At 42.9% G+C, this 15,295-nt stretch overlaps 2 protein-coding genes across 2 annotated transcripts; one reads left to right on the top strand and one right to left on the bottom strand.

Annotated features, from left to right (window-relative positions):
* The first annotated feature begins 367 nt into the window (after positions 1-367).
* On the top strand, positions 368-4,109 carry rpl23 (ribosomal protein L23). The gene is made up of 5 exons (XM_022221320.2): positions 368-461; positions 1,638-1,721; positions 2,531-2,659; positions 3,340-3,453; positions 3,987-4,109. The coding sequence occupies exons 1-5, from the start codon at positions 449-451 to the stop codon at positions 4,067-4,069; spliced, it is 423 nt and encodes a 140-aa protein (XP_022077012.1). The 5' UTR covers positions 368-448; the 3' UTR covers positions 4,070-4,109.
* A 225-nt stretch (positions 4,110-4,334) lies between these two features.
* Positions 4,335-15,252, bottom strand: si:dkey-283b1.7 (von Willebrand factor C domain-containing protein 2-like). The gene is made up of 3 exons (XM_022221319.2): positions 14,811-15,252; positions 12,689-12,818; positions 4,335-8,229 (listed from the first exon to the last, which is right to left on the bottom strand). The coding sequence occupies exons 1-3, from the start codon at positions 15,204-15,206 to the stop codon at positions 7,988-7,990; spliced, it is 768 nt and encodes a 255-aa protein (XP_022077011.1). The 5' UTR covers positions 15,207-15,252; the 3' UTR covers positions 4,335-7,987.
* Positions 15,253-15,295: the final 43 nt, after the last annotated feature.

The following is a 15,295-nucleotide window of genomic DNA, read 5'->3' as shown; positions in this document are numbered from 1 at the left end:
AAAATGGAAAAGACAATAATAAAATGGAAAAATAAAAGGGAAAAAAGAGAATAGGGAGAAGGAAAACAAAAATTTCCTTTTTATTTACATATATATATATATATATATATATATATATATACTATATATACTATATATATAGTCTTTTATTTATTCCTCTTCATATTTCCACATTTATTGTCTTATTTTTAACAGACTTATTTATTTATTAACCACAAGAGTTGCCATTAATGTCGTTATAAATTGTGTGCGTATAATGACAATTAAAGCATTCTATTCTATTCTTTATATAAAAAAAATACAGTGGCAGAAGCGATCTTCACATGTGTGCGTTCTTTCCGACGGGCCCTGAAGGCAGCACGGCTCGGCGCCATGACCCGGATGAACTTCTGTTCAACTTTATATCCCACAATTCCTTTCTGCTTCTTCCTCTTTCCCTACTGCAGCCATGTCTAAGAGAGGTATGAAAACCGCCGAATGAAATCCACCTTCATCTGCCGAATTTAAGGACTCGACACAACTTAAAATGTTCTCCGTGTGTAATAGAAAGGCAAAAACAATACATTCGTGTGATTAGTTTTAAATTTATTAAAACAGTTGTATTTTTGAGCGATAGCATTTTCGGTGGCTAGCAGTGGAAGCCATGTTTCAGCTAGCGCCACTAAGCGAGCAAAGATAAAGAGTGGAAATCTGCTTGTGCTGCTCACTATGAATCTAAAACACATTAAATCAAAAAATATGATTAATGTCGTAACTGTAGGTTACTTTAAATAATAGCTCCGTGCTACTAATTGTCTCAGTCAAATGCCTTTTCCAGAGCTAGCTAATACTAGCTGACCAAGCTAAGCAGAGCCGGTAGCATGACTTGTGGCTAATGCTGTTATGAGCTTAAATGTAAAGTAAACACATTTACAACAGTAAAACAGAGTAGAAAATATGTGTGGGATTTAAAGTACCTTTGGCTGTCTGCCACTAGTAGTACACAACGTTAGCACATGATTAGAATTAATCTTTATAAGGCTAGCATGCTGTAAATTTGATGGACTTGTTCTAATTACTAAAGCGGTCTGCTGTTCTGTTTTCTGTCAGTTCGGCAGTGTTTTGAGACCTGGTGTTGTGACAGATCCTTATACTTGATAGCAGTTTTATTTGGAGTTTGTATTAAGCCTGCCGTTCAGATAAATACCTCCTAAGCTGTCAAACTGTCTTAAGTTTTATTTTGTCAAAGAGCAGTGCACTAGAACTGGCCACCTGTAATGTGGCAGGCCAGTAAAATTTAATTGTTGAATTAATCAACTAACAGTTTAGAATATTTAATGTGCTGAAAAAGTCTGGTTTCATCATTTGGTGTGTTAGTTGTAAGTTCTTCTACTGTATTGTTAGAATCACCCCTAACATATGTCTGTCATATGTTGTTTAAACTCCTGGTAAAAGCTGAGCCTGCTGCAGGACATTCAGTGTTCAGTTTAGTGAATATTTGTTCAGTTGTCAGTGATAAATGAAGCAGAGCATTAGCTGTAACCTGCTCGATAAATACAGAGATTGCACATTTTATTATCTGTTTCTCTAAGGTAACTGAAGAATGGCTGATCTCAGGCTGAAGTGATTCTAATAAATGTGTTTCTCTCTACTTGCAGGACGTGGTGGTTCATCTGGAGCCAAGTTCCGCATCTCGCTGGGTCTCCCAGTGGGAGCGGTTATCAACTGTGCTGACAACACAGGTATGCCTCAGTTACTTTTCTCTATTGTTATATTTCAGATGTGCATGAGGAGAGATGATGCAAACCTGCAAGTTAAGAAAAATTATACATGGAAATTTAGTCATCTGTTTGTTACAACGCATGTTCACACTTGTCCTGTTCATTCTGGTTTAAACAAACTTAAGAGTCCATTTTGCCAGCCTGTGCAGTTTGCTTGGGCTGCTGAAAAAGCTGACAGTTGAGCCTTGGTGTGTTTTGAGGTTTTACAAAGACGATTTTAGCAGAAGTTTGAAAGAGTAACAGAAACTAGCGATATTGTTTAGAATCTTTTATAAATGATCAGTGAATCTGGATCTGATCTGGTGCCATGCAGACGCGTTTCAATTGTGCAAAGAAAAAAAAGAGATCGTTTCTCTCTTTCTGAATCAAATGCACCAGACTCCAGGTTTGAACCACCTCAAGACTCACCAGCCATTTCCTAAATAGTTTCTCTTCATAATAGAGAATGTGGTTGTAGTCCATAGCAGATACACAGTTTTATAGTAATGGATTTCATTAATGCTGCACATTGTACCTCGGTGCTCCCCCCCCTTCCAAAAGCACTTGCTTTGTCTGCTCAGTGGCTGGGTGAGTTGTCGTAGAAGGGAATACTGATGTCATCACTGTGGGTGAGACGGCAGCGACACTCTGTGGCTGACTGATCTCAATCAGGGATGAGACACGCTGACAAAGTGCCTTTAAGCAGAGCAGGAGGACAGCAGAAAAAGTTACCTTGTTCCTCTCACAGTGTCCTTTGGTTTTAAATGTTCTTTTCTCCCTCCGTCCTCCAGGTGCCAAGAACCTGTACATCATCTCTGTCAAGGGCATCAAGGGACGTCTGAACCGTCTGCCTGCTGCAGGAGTGGGTGACATGGTCATGGCCACAGTGAAGAAAGGCAAGCCAGAGCTCAGGAAGAAGGGTAAGTGATGAGAACTAGTCCATCTGCAAGTTACTGCACCGTAAAGAAGTTCATGCAGTTTAACTCTAGTAATAAACTCTGACGGCAGTGCTTCAAGGAAGTAACTGTGTTTCTCCTGTTTATTTAAAAAATGCACCAGTCTGAAAACGTCATTGAAGTTTGCTGCTCATATCTACACCAAAGTAGAGTTTATCTTTCTAATTTCTTTCTCTGACACTTGGACAGATTAAAGTCAGGTCATAGGTGTCCAGGTGTGCGTTGTGATTTATGATAGCAGTGTTCTCTGAGTCTCTGTATTTATGAGTCATTTCTAACAACTTCCACAGCTGGAACTGTGAACATAGATGCAGACACATCTTGAAATAATGTCACCAGCTGTTGCAAAAACACATTGAATTCAGTATTCATTAGTGTCTTATGCCATATTTCTCAATTTACTCAAGCCTATTAAGTTGTCTGAAAAGAGAAAAATGCATAAGATTCCTGTGATGAGGTCACAGACTCAGACCAGTCATGCTTACTGTAAAGTGTAGACGCTCCCTTCAGAGGCTCATTCTGAGCAGGAGAAACCCTCACTGACACTGCAACCACATTACTAACAATACAGTAGAAACGATTCATTAACTTACAGCGAGCTAATTAATTCCAGCTTGAACAAACCCCGCTCCGTCTCTCCACAGTGCATCCTGCGGTGGTGATACGGCAGCGGAAGTCGTATCGGCGAAAAGACGGCGTGTTTCTCTACTTTGAAGACAACGCAGGTGTCATAGTGAACAACAAAGGAGAAATGAAAGGCGAGTTTGTTTTTTATGCTACACCAAGTTCATCAGTCGTGCTTGTGTCCAGCAGCGTCATCTTCCCAGATAATATTAGGTTTGTGTTGCTCTGTAGTTACCCCAAGCACACATCTGTAGGTCTTTTATTCTTGAAGCTTTCGTAGCAAAGTTGTTGAAATCTTGACTTACTTCGGTGGTGAAGGAGGTGGTATGGTGTCAGGAATAATTTCCCCTTCCAAAAGCACTTGCTTTGTCTGCTCAGTGGCTGGGTGAGTTGTCGTAGAAGGGAACATTGAAGTCATCACTGTGGGTGAGACGGCAGCGACACTCTGTGGCTGACTGATCTCAATCAGGGATGAGACAACTGGGACCTGCTCAATACGACCAAAGACTGTTCTGGAATTTGCCGGTTAATGTTGTGATCGATCAAAGAAAACTGTGCATCCACTAATGAAGTTAACACCACATTTTTACTCTGTAGTTTAAATGAAGTAATTTCCTATTTTGACTGTGTAAAAACTAAACCTCTGTTTCCTTGTCTGTATGTGCAGGTTCAGCCATCACAGGTCCGGTTGCTAAAGAATGCGCTGACCTGTGGCCCAGGATCGCCTCCAACGCCGGCAGCATAGCCTGAGCTGGACCTGTTTGTTTTCAATAAACTGTTGTTAATCAAACCACACGTCTCTGTGCTTTCATTGACCTTCATGTAGAGGAAACAGTACTGATGTTGCAGTAATCGTAAAGTAAAAGCCTAATTGCTGTTATGAAGTCTGATTCTTATTTTGTAATGAATGAGCTAACATACTGTTACTGTTTGACCTCTTTCCCCTGCTCTAAGTGCTCAGCTTTGACCTTTTGATGCACAACATGGGTGAAAAGACACCAAGACCTGGAATAAGTAGGATCATCTGTTAGCTTTATTTCACAGATACCACACTGTATTCTGGAGATACAACATGGACACTAGAGGGGGGGTGTTGAGGTAAACATTCAGACTTACTGTTCTAAACCTGAGTACTATTAAATACTGCCCTGCACAGCAACCACATAGGAACTCTTAAACAGCAGACATGAGTAGAACAAAACGGTGATGGAGAGCATTTCTAGCTAGAAGCATGTGTTGGCATCATAACTTAAAAGTCAGAAAATAATCCCAGCAGGCGGCATGGCACAAACAGGAGCAAAAGAAGACTCACATGTACAGTATAGAGCGAGGATGACGTGCTACTTGGCATGCACTACGCACACATACACCATCTGTCAGCCCAGGTAGAGTGTGGATGTGTTTATCTGCTCTCACAGTTCCTCTCAGCTCTGTCTGTCTGCCGGGACATCCCTGGCCTCGCTCTGCCTCCAGACGGAGATCAGCAGGGCTGTGGAGAGAAAGCAAGCAACCACCTGCATCCAACATGTGTTCGTCTTCTGTCACCGACGCCTTCATGTCCGACTCCATCCACGTTCCCCTGTGGAGCAGCGGGAGGTAGGTGGATAGACTGTAGAGTTGTCCATGTGCAGGAATTAAGAAAAAAAACATTTCCCTAAAGCACAGTGAGGGAATATGTGTGCAGAGAAATGTGGCCACACCAGGTTTTAACAAAGACCCACAACACCAAGAAACACTCGACACCGTATGTGTGTGCAGGAGTGTCCTCAGCTCCAGCCATGAAGTCAGAATGTCTGCAGGTTTAACAAAAGACAGTTGGATGGAAACCTCAGTGTTTAATTAATGAACATCCGTCTAAATCCTGTCCAGACTGACACTATGGAGGTCACAGAAATACCATCAGACACAAGACTAAATACTTAACAAGATGCTCTTAACTTGATCATAATATAACAGTATGATTGATCTGATCAGATTGTTGAGTTGTTGAATGGTTTGTTAACAAACAGCAGTGTATAAAGCTGCTTTAAAATTATGTGAATTGATTAAATTAGTGTTGGCAAAGCCATGAACTTAATCAACTGTTGTACAGCACCAGTCAAAAGTTTGGACACACCTATTCATTCGCAAGTTTTTTCCTTATTTTCACTGTTTTCTACAGCATAGTATAAAACTATGAAATAACACAAGGAAATATGAAATAAATAAAAAGGTGATAATCAGAAAAATACATTTGATATTTTAGATATGTGTGTAGGTTCTCATTCATCCAGGTCATGGTTATCCAAAGTAGTTTAAATCAATCCACTGGACTTTAAGAAAGTTCCTTGAAGACGTTTCACCTCTCATCCAAGAGGCTTCTTCAGTTCTGGTGGTGTGTTCAGGGATACTCACAACGACCATTGTTGAGTAGTCAGATGAGTTTTGGTGTTGGTTGTTGGAATAACAGCCCTGGACACACCTCACAGAGGTTTAAAAGCTGAGGCAACACCAACCACCACCAGAACTGAAGAAGCCTCTTGGATGAGAGGTGAAACGTCTTCAAGGAACTTTCTTAAAGTCCAGTGGATTGATTTAAACTACTTTGGATATTTTAGATACTTCAAAGTAGCTGCTGTTTGCTTCAATAAGACCGTGAATGTCTGAGAAGTAAATGTTATAAATGAGAAGGCGTATTTGATATTGGAGCAGTCCGCTTTAAGACAACCTTATCAAGAAACATCACCGGTAACAAGACTCGGGTTTGCAGCTATGATCCAGAAACCACACAGGAGTTTTAGCAGTGGAACAGCCAGAAGTCTCCCAGAAGGCATGAAAGTGCACCAAAAGAGGCTTGTTGCTTACTTTGACATTCAGAGGGTTGTACACCAAGAATTCGTCTCCTATGATCAGACTGTTTTCAACCGTAAGATTCTGATGGAGAACATTTGGTTCAAACAATCTGAAATATGGCACTGCTTAGGCTTTAATCATGCTCATGATAGCTGATAGGTCGCATCTGGGATTTTCCATGGACCTCAAGCTGAAGCAGAGAAGAAAACATTACATTCTGTGTCAGTCAGCAGCCGATGTAGAGAACTGTGATTGGTGACCACCAAGACTAGAAACAGGAGTTTTGACAGTGGAAGAGCCAGCGATTCCAAAACCAGACAATGCACAGCAGGTCAGAGGTGCACCAAAAGAACATTCGATGTTTTCTTCAGCATTCACAGGGACTGCCGTGTCGAGTTCGACTTTAAGATCCTGAGAAACAACATTTGGTGAAAAGAACCTGAACCGTGGTGCCTTAGCATTTCAGTCTTCCAAATGGGCTGTGCCACCGGTCACAGCATGGTGATCATGCATGGCCAAACAAAACAATTAGCGCACTCCACCTGCCCTACTAACTAGATTTGGCTCCCTGTGGCTTCTTCCTCTTTCCCAAAATAAAATTCAGGTTGTAGGGTCACTGTGTGCGTTGTAGATGATGCTTGTTGCTCATTACAAGCTCTAGAAACGTGGCAGGAATGCTGCGAGGAAGCTAATGTTGCCCAAGACAACTACTTCAATAGGGATGGGGGCCAAATCGAAATCTGGTGTGGTTTTTGGTCTTTCTGGGTGCAGTCTTGAAACTTTTTGACCGCACCTTGTATCTTGGAATGGCTTTCAGTGAACTGGTGAGCCTTGCCAGAGTTCAAGTGACAGACATCTCAGCATCAGCTGTTGGGAGGAGAAGGTGTGAATCTGACCTTCAGGATTGAACTGCTGCTGAGAAACCACGACTGAAGGAGATCAAGATGAAGAAGAGAACTGCTTGGACCAACAGCCACAAGAAATAGACTTCAGATAGTAGAAGCTGGACTTTGGTTCGAATCTACAAGTGAGATATTTGGTTGCATCTGCCATGTCTTTGTAAGATGCAGAGAAAGTTAATGAACACTGAAGTGTATCAGAGTGGAGCTATGCTGGTCGTGTAGGGGCGCTTTTCTCCAATGTAGGAAATAGTAAAAACAAAGTAAAAACATTAGATGAGTAGGTGTGTCCAAACCTTTGAAAAGGCCGAGCTGTTCTGAATAAATGTACTACACTGAGGGTGACATCTCTTTTTCTGAATACTAAAAAAATTCAGCTTGGTTAACATCTAAACAAGCCTTTTTCTGTCAATGACTGCTTTCTTTTTTTTTTTTTTTTTACCAGTTTCGTTCTGGGACCCGGGTGCCACCTCACATACCAACTTCCACTTTCACCAATTTCTTGAGGGACTCCAGCGTTACGGAAACAAGGGACTTCCATCATATTGTTTGAGTTTTTAGTATGTTTTGCAAATATTGAGCTTCATGAGCCAATTAGGGATGTTTGGTGGATTTAGACAAGTTGGCTTTTAAATAAAAACCACCCACTGATGACAGCATCACAGCTCTAAATTCAGACATTGGAACTTCCCAAAGAACACAAATGTTTTAGGTTCCAACAGGTTTTCTTTGGGTGGAAGTGCTCAGAACAGCCCAGAACAGTAACTTATGTTAGGGAACCAGAACTGGTTCTGCATCGGTAAGTGAGCTGGATGATTCTCAACAACACATTAGTCGTGGTCCGGTGCTCTGAAAACTGTCTTTTGATGGAACTGTGAGTTTATCTGTACCTGAAGAGCAGCTCTGCCTCTATGAGACAAAAACAAAACACTCCCATTCATGGTATCACATCTAGCCTGGGAATATACGGTCGTCCCCCTCTCCCTCGGGTGTTTTCGTCCCCGGGGGGCTCCGTGCGGGGGTTGACCGTCGGGCTGGGCTGGGGGCGCTGTTCACAGGTGGCCTGAGGGTGGGTGTGCCACGTCCCGTCCCGGTAGGTGCAGTAGCAGACCGTCCGCTCATCAATGTTGACACGCTCCCCCGCTGGGATCACCCTGTTCCCAGCAAAGCAGTTGGGACCTTAAGGAACGGGAAAAAACAGTTGAGTTTAGCAAGTGTTCAACTCTTCAAACAGTATTTTAATTATGGAAGACACGGTCCTCTGTGGCTGGGGTTAAGCCTTAGGTTCTAGCTAGGAACTGTTGGGGAAACAGGGAAACTGGCTTCAACACAACACCTGCTTACCTCAAGCCGGTTTTTTAAATTCATCTTAAAGTGCTTTCTTGCCATGTCGTTGCCTTTTCTAAAGGGAGGAGTTCAACATTTTGGGAAGTACGTTTATTCACAAGTTGGATGAGAAAGATTGATGCCACTCTCATGTCTGCATGGTGGAGCTGGAGTCAACAACTAGTAAGCTTAGCTTAGCATAAAGACTGTAAACAAGTAGAACATGTGACCAAACCTCCTGTTTTCCCAGAACATGTCCTGTCCTGTTTGTCCTGGTTTTCATTGGGCCACTAAACTGACCTGAAACTAAAGATATAGATATTTTTTGTTAATATAGCAGTTGTTTTTTTCTAATACAGAAGAGGCATTATTTCTATCACTATTTCATTTGTTATTTTTGAAGCTTCTCATAATAAAACATGTGGAGTAGAAGCCTATCAGAGTTTGCCTCTTTGGTTACAGATAGTATTTGGCAATATAACAATTTTCTATCCATACAGAGGAGGAATACTTTAAATGTATTGAAATTATATAGGGCATCTTTGAGTAAACTTCGAGGATCATCTGAGTATCTCATTGCTTTTCTTTTTTTTTACACTTTTAATAAAAATGTATGCAAGATATATCCCATGGATTTGAAAAGCCCCTCAATTATAGATTGACCCAAGGATTTTTGTTCTAATACCAGACTCTCTGAATGCATCCGCAGCAAATATGCAGCTGTTTGATTATCATATCAACATTATGAGGATAAAAGCAATTGTGTTACTTTCTGCTGCCCTCAAGTGGCCAAAAATGTAATCAAACGCAACTTTAAAAAAAGAATAGTTATGGAAAAAGTGTCTCTCTCCTTCATCAACAATGCTGCTTACATGCAAGTTTTCAAATGTGGTTAAAGTTAATCCTGAATGGACATGTTTGATATTGATATAGACAAAAGGATTCATGGAGAAACTAAAGAGACTAATGTTAAAGTGAGGTCAAATGAAACGGTCTCCTCCCAAAAAAGTCCTTCTAGACCTCTTATATATGGCGAGGAACAAGATATATTGATAAGCATGCCGGTGAACAAAATGTAAACAGCCCTATTTTGATATCATTTGCATCCCTCTTTCACAGATGGGGGTTCCTTTATTTGGCAGCTACCTGCAAAACAATTACCAACAGCAGTCAGCAGGAGCACAGGAAGTACAGACCATCATGCCAGATCTGACCGCGACCGATAAAACACAGCTGACGTGAGGGAATTTGGCAGTGGTGAGGAAAAAGGAGGAAAAAAACAATGACGCAACAAACCAAACCATCTGTCCCACTGTCTGTCCAGCAGAGGAGCGGTAAAAATAGGACTGAACTACAACTGCCAGAAAACAGCAAGAGCAAAGCTGCTGGAGGGCAGATAGTACGCTCATGTTCAGGGGTCAGATAATGTTCACTGACCGTTTCATCCCTCAAAGAAAGCAGCATATAATAGCAAAGTTATTATAATCCCAGGCCTAACGCACACACAATCCCAGCGACGTTTTAAAGTGGCTTTGAAACGAAAGCACGCATGACATAACAGGGATGGCTCTGTAAGCTGCAGGGTGTGTGAGGTGACATAACCAGTGCTGCTTCCGCTATCTGCAGGATGAACACACTCTGCCACAACGACAGCTTCACCTGATGATGCGTAGAGCATTAAATGTGTGTGTTAGTGGGTAAGCCAGTGGGATGGGCTACGACAGCACATGTGGTTATGATACAGAGTTGAAAAACCACATTCTGACCTGAACAATACGTTACATATGGAAGGTAAAATTAGTGTTAGACGACATCGACCACCAAACAACCTTGGACACTCGCATTCCTTCGGCACCTGAAAGACTCGTGCTGCTATTGCATTTACACCCTAAAGGCTATTCTATTCTAGTGAAAAGACTCAAATCTCACACTGGTTTCCAAACCACTTCATTTGCTTTCATGTCTTTATTATTTCACACATTATTACCCCCCAAAATATCAGGATAAAAGCTAGTATTCAGACTGCTTTGCTTTATGCTCAATTTGTGTTGTAGATTTTATTTTAGTGGATAAACCTGCACTACAGTTACTAATAATGTGAAATCTAATGTATTCACACCAATAATCCACTCCTTTGTAGAAGCCCCTCTGGCTGCATTTACAGCTTCAGCTCTTCCTGGATAAACCTCGACAAGCTTTGCACACCTGCTGCTGGAAGTTTATCCCATTCTTTATGACAGATCCTCTAAAGCTCCATCATACTGAGAGGGAAGCTTCGGTGAAGTCTTCAGGTCCCTCCATAGACTTCTTTGTGGGCTTTCAGCCACTCAGAGACTCGTCCTAAAGACATTCAGGTGTTGTTCTGGCTGAGCCTTCATTCCAGTCTCAGGTCTCTGCAACCTGCAGGTTAATGACCTCCCTGCACACCAATCAGACATACTATCATGACCACCTGCCTAATGCTCTGTTGGTCTCCTTTTAGGCTGGGACCTACCTAGATCAGGCTGATCCTGGACCATCCTACAGATGCTCAATAAGAGTTAAATCTGATTAGTGTAGCCTAGACCCAGCTCTGAAGACGCAAGGGTCTAGTTACCCTCGGTAAGCCTCGAGGCTGAATGCTCCTAAAACTGGCCAACAAATCACCATGAAGTGCAGAGTCAGAAGGCGGGCGTAACTACGTGACGACAGAGGCGCGACGATACTGACAGAAACAACCGGAAACAACTAGCCTAGCCGCGCTAGACAACCCACGGCAACGAATTTAATTCTCTGCCAGAGTCGACAACAAAAACGACAACAGTCGTTGAGCTCCATTAGCACCGACTCTGAATAATCTTTCTGTTAACATGTCTGTAATATACTTGAGCTTCACCCATTGACTGTATAAATAAGGCTTCACCGAACTACCGCATCCTCTGATTTCCGGCGCTCTAGGAACTACGTCAGCCTATTCGTTGCACTGATTGGTTGTATACCTACCCAATTGCTGCAGAGTGATTTGAAAGACAACCTTTTAGCCCGCCTTCCTCCCTGTCGAGAGTTCCTAGACCCTTGCGTCTTCAGACCTGGGTCTAGCGCGGCTAGGCTATGATTAGTGTAGAACCCGGGTGAACAACATAGTTCTGTCGTGTTCCCCGGGTCACTCCTGAGCAGTTTTTGTGGTGTGTCGATGTGCATTATCCTCCTGAAGGTGGAAACTGGCATCAAGATCAAGGACTGCTGCTGGGAGGTTGCTTGACTGGAAATGTTTAGGTGCGTGGTACACGTCAAACATCCACATGAATGTCAGGACTCAAGGTTTCCCAGAAGCAAGATGATCGAGGATATTCATTTCACCCGTCAGCGGTCAGAATGTTGTGGCTGATCGGTGTACAGTGGTCCCTCGTCTATCGCGGTGGTTAAGTTCCAGAACCCCCTACAATAGGTGAAAATCCACAAAGCAGCGACTTTATATTTAATGATGGAAAGCATCTTTCTCTGGCGCTTGGGTTTGGTGCCGGAAGCCTTAGAAGGCGCAGAACGCGTGATCGAAATCGTAGGGCTTGAAACAAGTTACATTTCTTACAAAACTTTCACAAAAGCACAACAACGCAGAGCAACACTTACTCGCGATCAGACGTCGATGTGAAATGAACCAGCTGAAACGCTGAATGCTGCTACACACGGGAGATGCAGGAGAATGATGCCACGGTCAACATGTTTTCGATTTTTTAGGCCAGAAAATGCTTACTTTACCGCAAAAATAATTAAAATAGTAAATATATAAAAATACCTATATTCCACAAAATCCCGTGAAACAGTGATACTGCGAAAAGCAAACCTCGATATGACGATGGACGTCTGTATTTGACTGCATTCATCCATCCTTCTGTTCTGTCTCCAAGCCCGTGCTACTTTGAAGCGCCACATCACATGATGCTGCCGCCACCATGCTTCACTGGAGGGATGGTTTTGTCAAGTTATGAGAAGTGGCTTGTATTTAACAGACATGGTGCTTGGAGTTCAGTTTAGCTTTTGTCACACAATGAGTGAATCTTGCTGTCTCAAACTTCCTGCAGTTCAGAATTACTGAGGCCACAACACTCCTAGGAATACTCAAAACTCTGGAAGTTGTCTTACAGCCTCATGCTGATCTCTGCCTTCCCACAGTTTTATTGTGGAGGTCAATTTGACTATTCAAAGTATCTACAACACAATACAGTGTGCAGGTAGTGAAGGTGTCTGAACACTTTTTGAATTCACTAGACGATGCAAATACTACACCGTTTTTAAAGGCTTGAGGAGCTCAGAGATTGTCTGTGAGTCTTACCAGTCTTACAGATGGGGCAGCAGTGGTTGGGTTCGTAGGTGGGGTTGACGCAGTGTGGGGCCGGGCAGTCTGAAATGCTGCAGTACACCTCTCTGTTGGCCTCACAGCGACATCGCTCACATCTGGACAACTGAAACGCACAATCAGTTTAAAGAACAGTGACTTCAAGTTGTTGCATGTGGTAATCATTGTCTCATGTGGTGAAGATGTATCCCAGATAGCAAACTATGGGTGAATCAATGTTGAATCTATGTTGAGACCTAACGTCGAAATTATACAGAAAGTGCAAGGTTGATAAAATGTTGAGTCAACGTTTGCTTACATAGATTACATGTTTGCAAACATAGATTCAACATTAATTAAACATTGACCTGTCAAACATTTTAATTAAACCAAAATACAACATAGATTCAACGGCATCTTTTAAACACAAACTTCAATGTTGACAAAATGTTGTTGAATCAACGTTGATCCAACCATCAGTCTTCAACCGTAACCACAATTCAACCTTCTTAACCCTAATTCAACATTGATTTAACATCTTTTGCTATCTGGGTAAAGTGTGATTTATGGTTGAAAAGCAAACGTTGACTCAACATTTTATCAACCTTGCGCTTTCTGTATAATTTCGATGTTAGGTCTCAACATAGATTCAACATTGATTCACCCATAGTTTCTTATCTGGGACCTAGGCCTGTATACCACAGCTGATCTGATTCTAGCGTGAATAGACTGCTTGGCTGCACCATTACTTACAGTAGATAAAACAATAAAACCAGGTAATACCCGTCCTACTGAGCTCTTGGCTGCACATAGACAACTACCAGTGACACCATGCTGCTGTGACATGACTTTAGGCCCGTTTTAGCGGATTTGTTGGCCGCTTGGTGTAAAACACTTTAAACAGAACACTAGCTGTACCACTGATTACAGCTGTGAGAGTGACCCAAAATGCTGTGAAACTGCACCGTAAAATCAACAAAGCTGTAAGAGGTGAAAATGCACCGTAGAGCTGAGGGAAACCAAAGCCAGCTGAGAGTTGGTTACTATGAAGAACCACTTTTACATGACACAGCCATGTTTTCCATTCCACAGGGAGTCCTCGGTTTACGACGTCCTCGACTTACGGCGTTTCATCGTTACGTTGGAACTAGTTGGTGAGCGGTGCGGACAAATACGTCATCATGCGGTGCTATCAGAGGAAAACAGTTTTGTTTTCATTTGCCAGTTGTACACCACATTGGGTTGTTTTTATGTCCTAATTTATGATTTTGCCACTGTGTTGGGAACGGAATTCTGATGTAGAAACTCTCTGGTAATTAAAAAAATTAGTGCAGCTTGCATGAATAGATTTTCACCATGAGGGAATTGTAAAACACAACGATGACATTTTCTTAAAAAGCTGCTGTGGAGCAAACAGCTGTCTTCATGAGAGGCGTGAGTCTGATCTGAAGGAGGAGCTTTAAACCAGAGAAAAGGCTAAAATACTTCTGCAAATAATGGAGCTGGGATAAACTGGACATAAGGGGAGGTAAGCAAGCCCTTTCATATACACACAGCCATTTTCCCCCATTTTTAATACTAAAAATAAAGCAGCTTTAAGCTTTAACTGAGGCATCATACTGGTTTGAATCAGTTTTGCAAGACACCCGAGTAATAGTTTGCATATTTTTTCATAGAACCCTTGAAGTAAAACAACATAAGTGATGCAGACAAGTGAACTGTGTAGTCTACTGTATGCTCTGGACTTGATGGGTACCTGAAGGCAGCATGGTAAAGTGAGAAGCTTTTTGGATAATCCTGCAAGAATGACATGCAACTAGTCTATAGTATTCTCCATAATCTACCAGAACCTCATCATGTTCTATGAATTGTTTACATGGAATAACATGGAGTAACATCAGGGTCATTCAGCCAAATCAACACAAAATACGGTCAAGAGTTCGTTCAAAGAAAGTGTTAGAATAATTTCCTGCTGTTTTTCTAGGTGGGTTTTGTGCGTAAAAGTGAAATGACGCACGATCCCCGCGCAGCTGCCTCATTACCGGGAGGAGCTGTGGACTGGTGGATGGAGGTGGGTGGGGGGAGGATGGAGAGATGTAGAAGTTTGGATGTTTCTCACCCTGAACTCCTCTAGCGGTCTGTACGTTTTGCCCCCGTAGACACAGACTCTGGCCATAGCCTCACACACCGGGCAGCACGCCTTATACCTGATCCGCGTGCACCGGGGGTGGATGCGCGGACACTTGGGTCGGATGCACACCGGGCCGTCGACGGTGCACGTGCACGGACACGCCGATGGGCTGGGGTAGTACACCTCTCCGATGCCGTACACGAACCCGTGGTCGTCGATGCACCACTTCCCCCGGTAGTCTCCGAACTCGTAGTCCAGGTCGGTCTTGGAGGAGGAGTACTCCGCCGCCACCGCGACTTCCACGACGCGCCCCGGACCGCGCAGCAGCAGCGGCGGGAGCAGCAACAGGGCGACCGGGAGGCAGCCGAGCCCGCGGTCCAGCATGGTGAACAGGTTATTACCGAGTCTGGCCGTGCGCGCGTCTGATGCGCTCCGGTGAGCTTCTCCTCCCACCGCCAGCAGCGCCGGTGACG

The sequence above is a fragment of the Acanthochromis polyacanthus genome, chromosome 2, assembly GCF_021347895.1.
Source record: "Acanthochromis polyacanthus isolate Apoly-LR-REF ecotype Palm Island chromosome 2, KAUST_Apoly_ChrSc, whole genome shotgun sequence".
Classification (NCBI taxonomy): Eukaryota; Metazoa; Chordata; class Actinopteri; family Pomacentridae; genus Acanthochromis; species Acanthochromis polyacanthus.
This window is presented reverse-complemented; position numbering and strand designations above follow the sequence as displayed.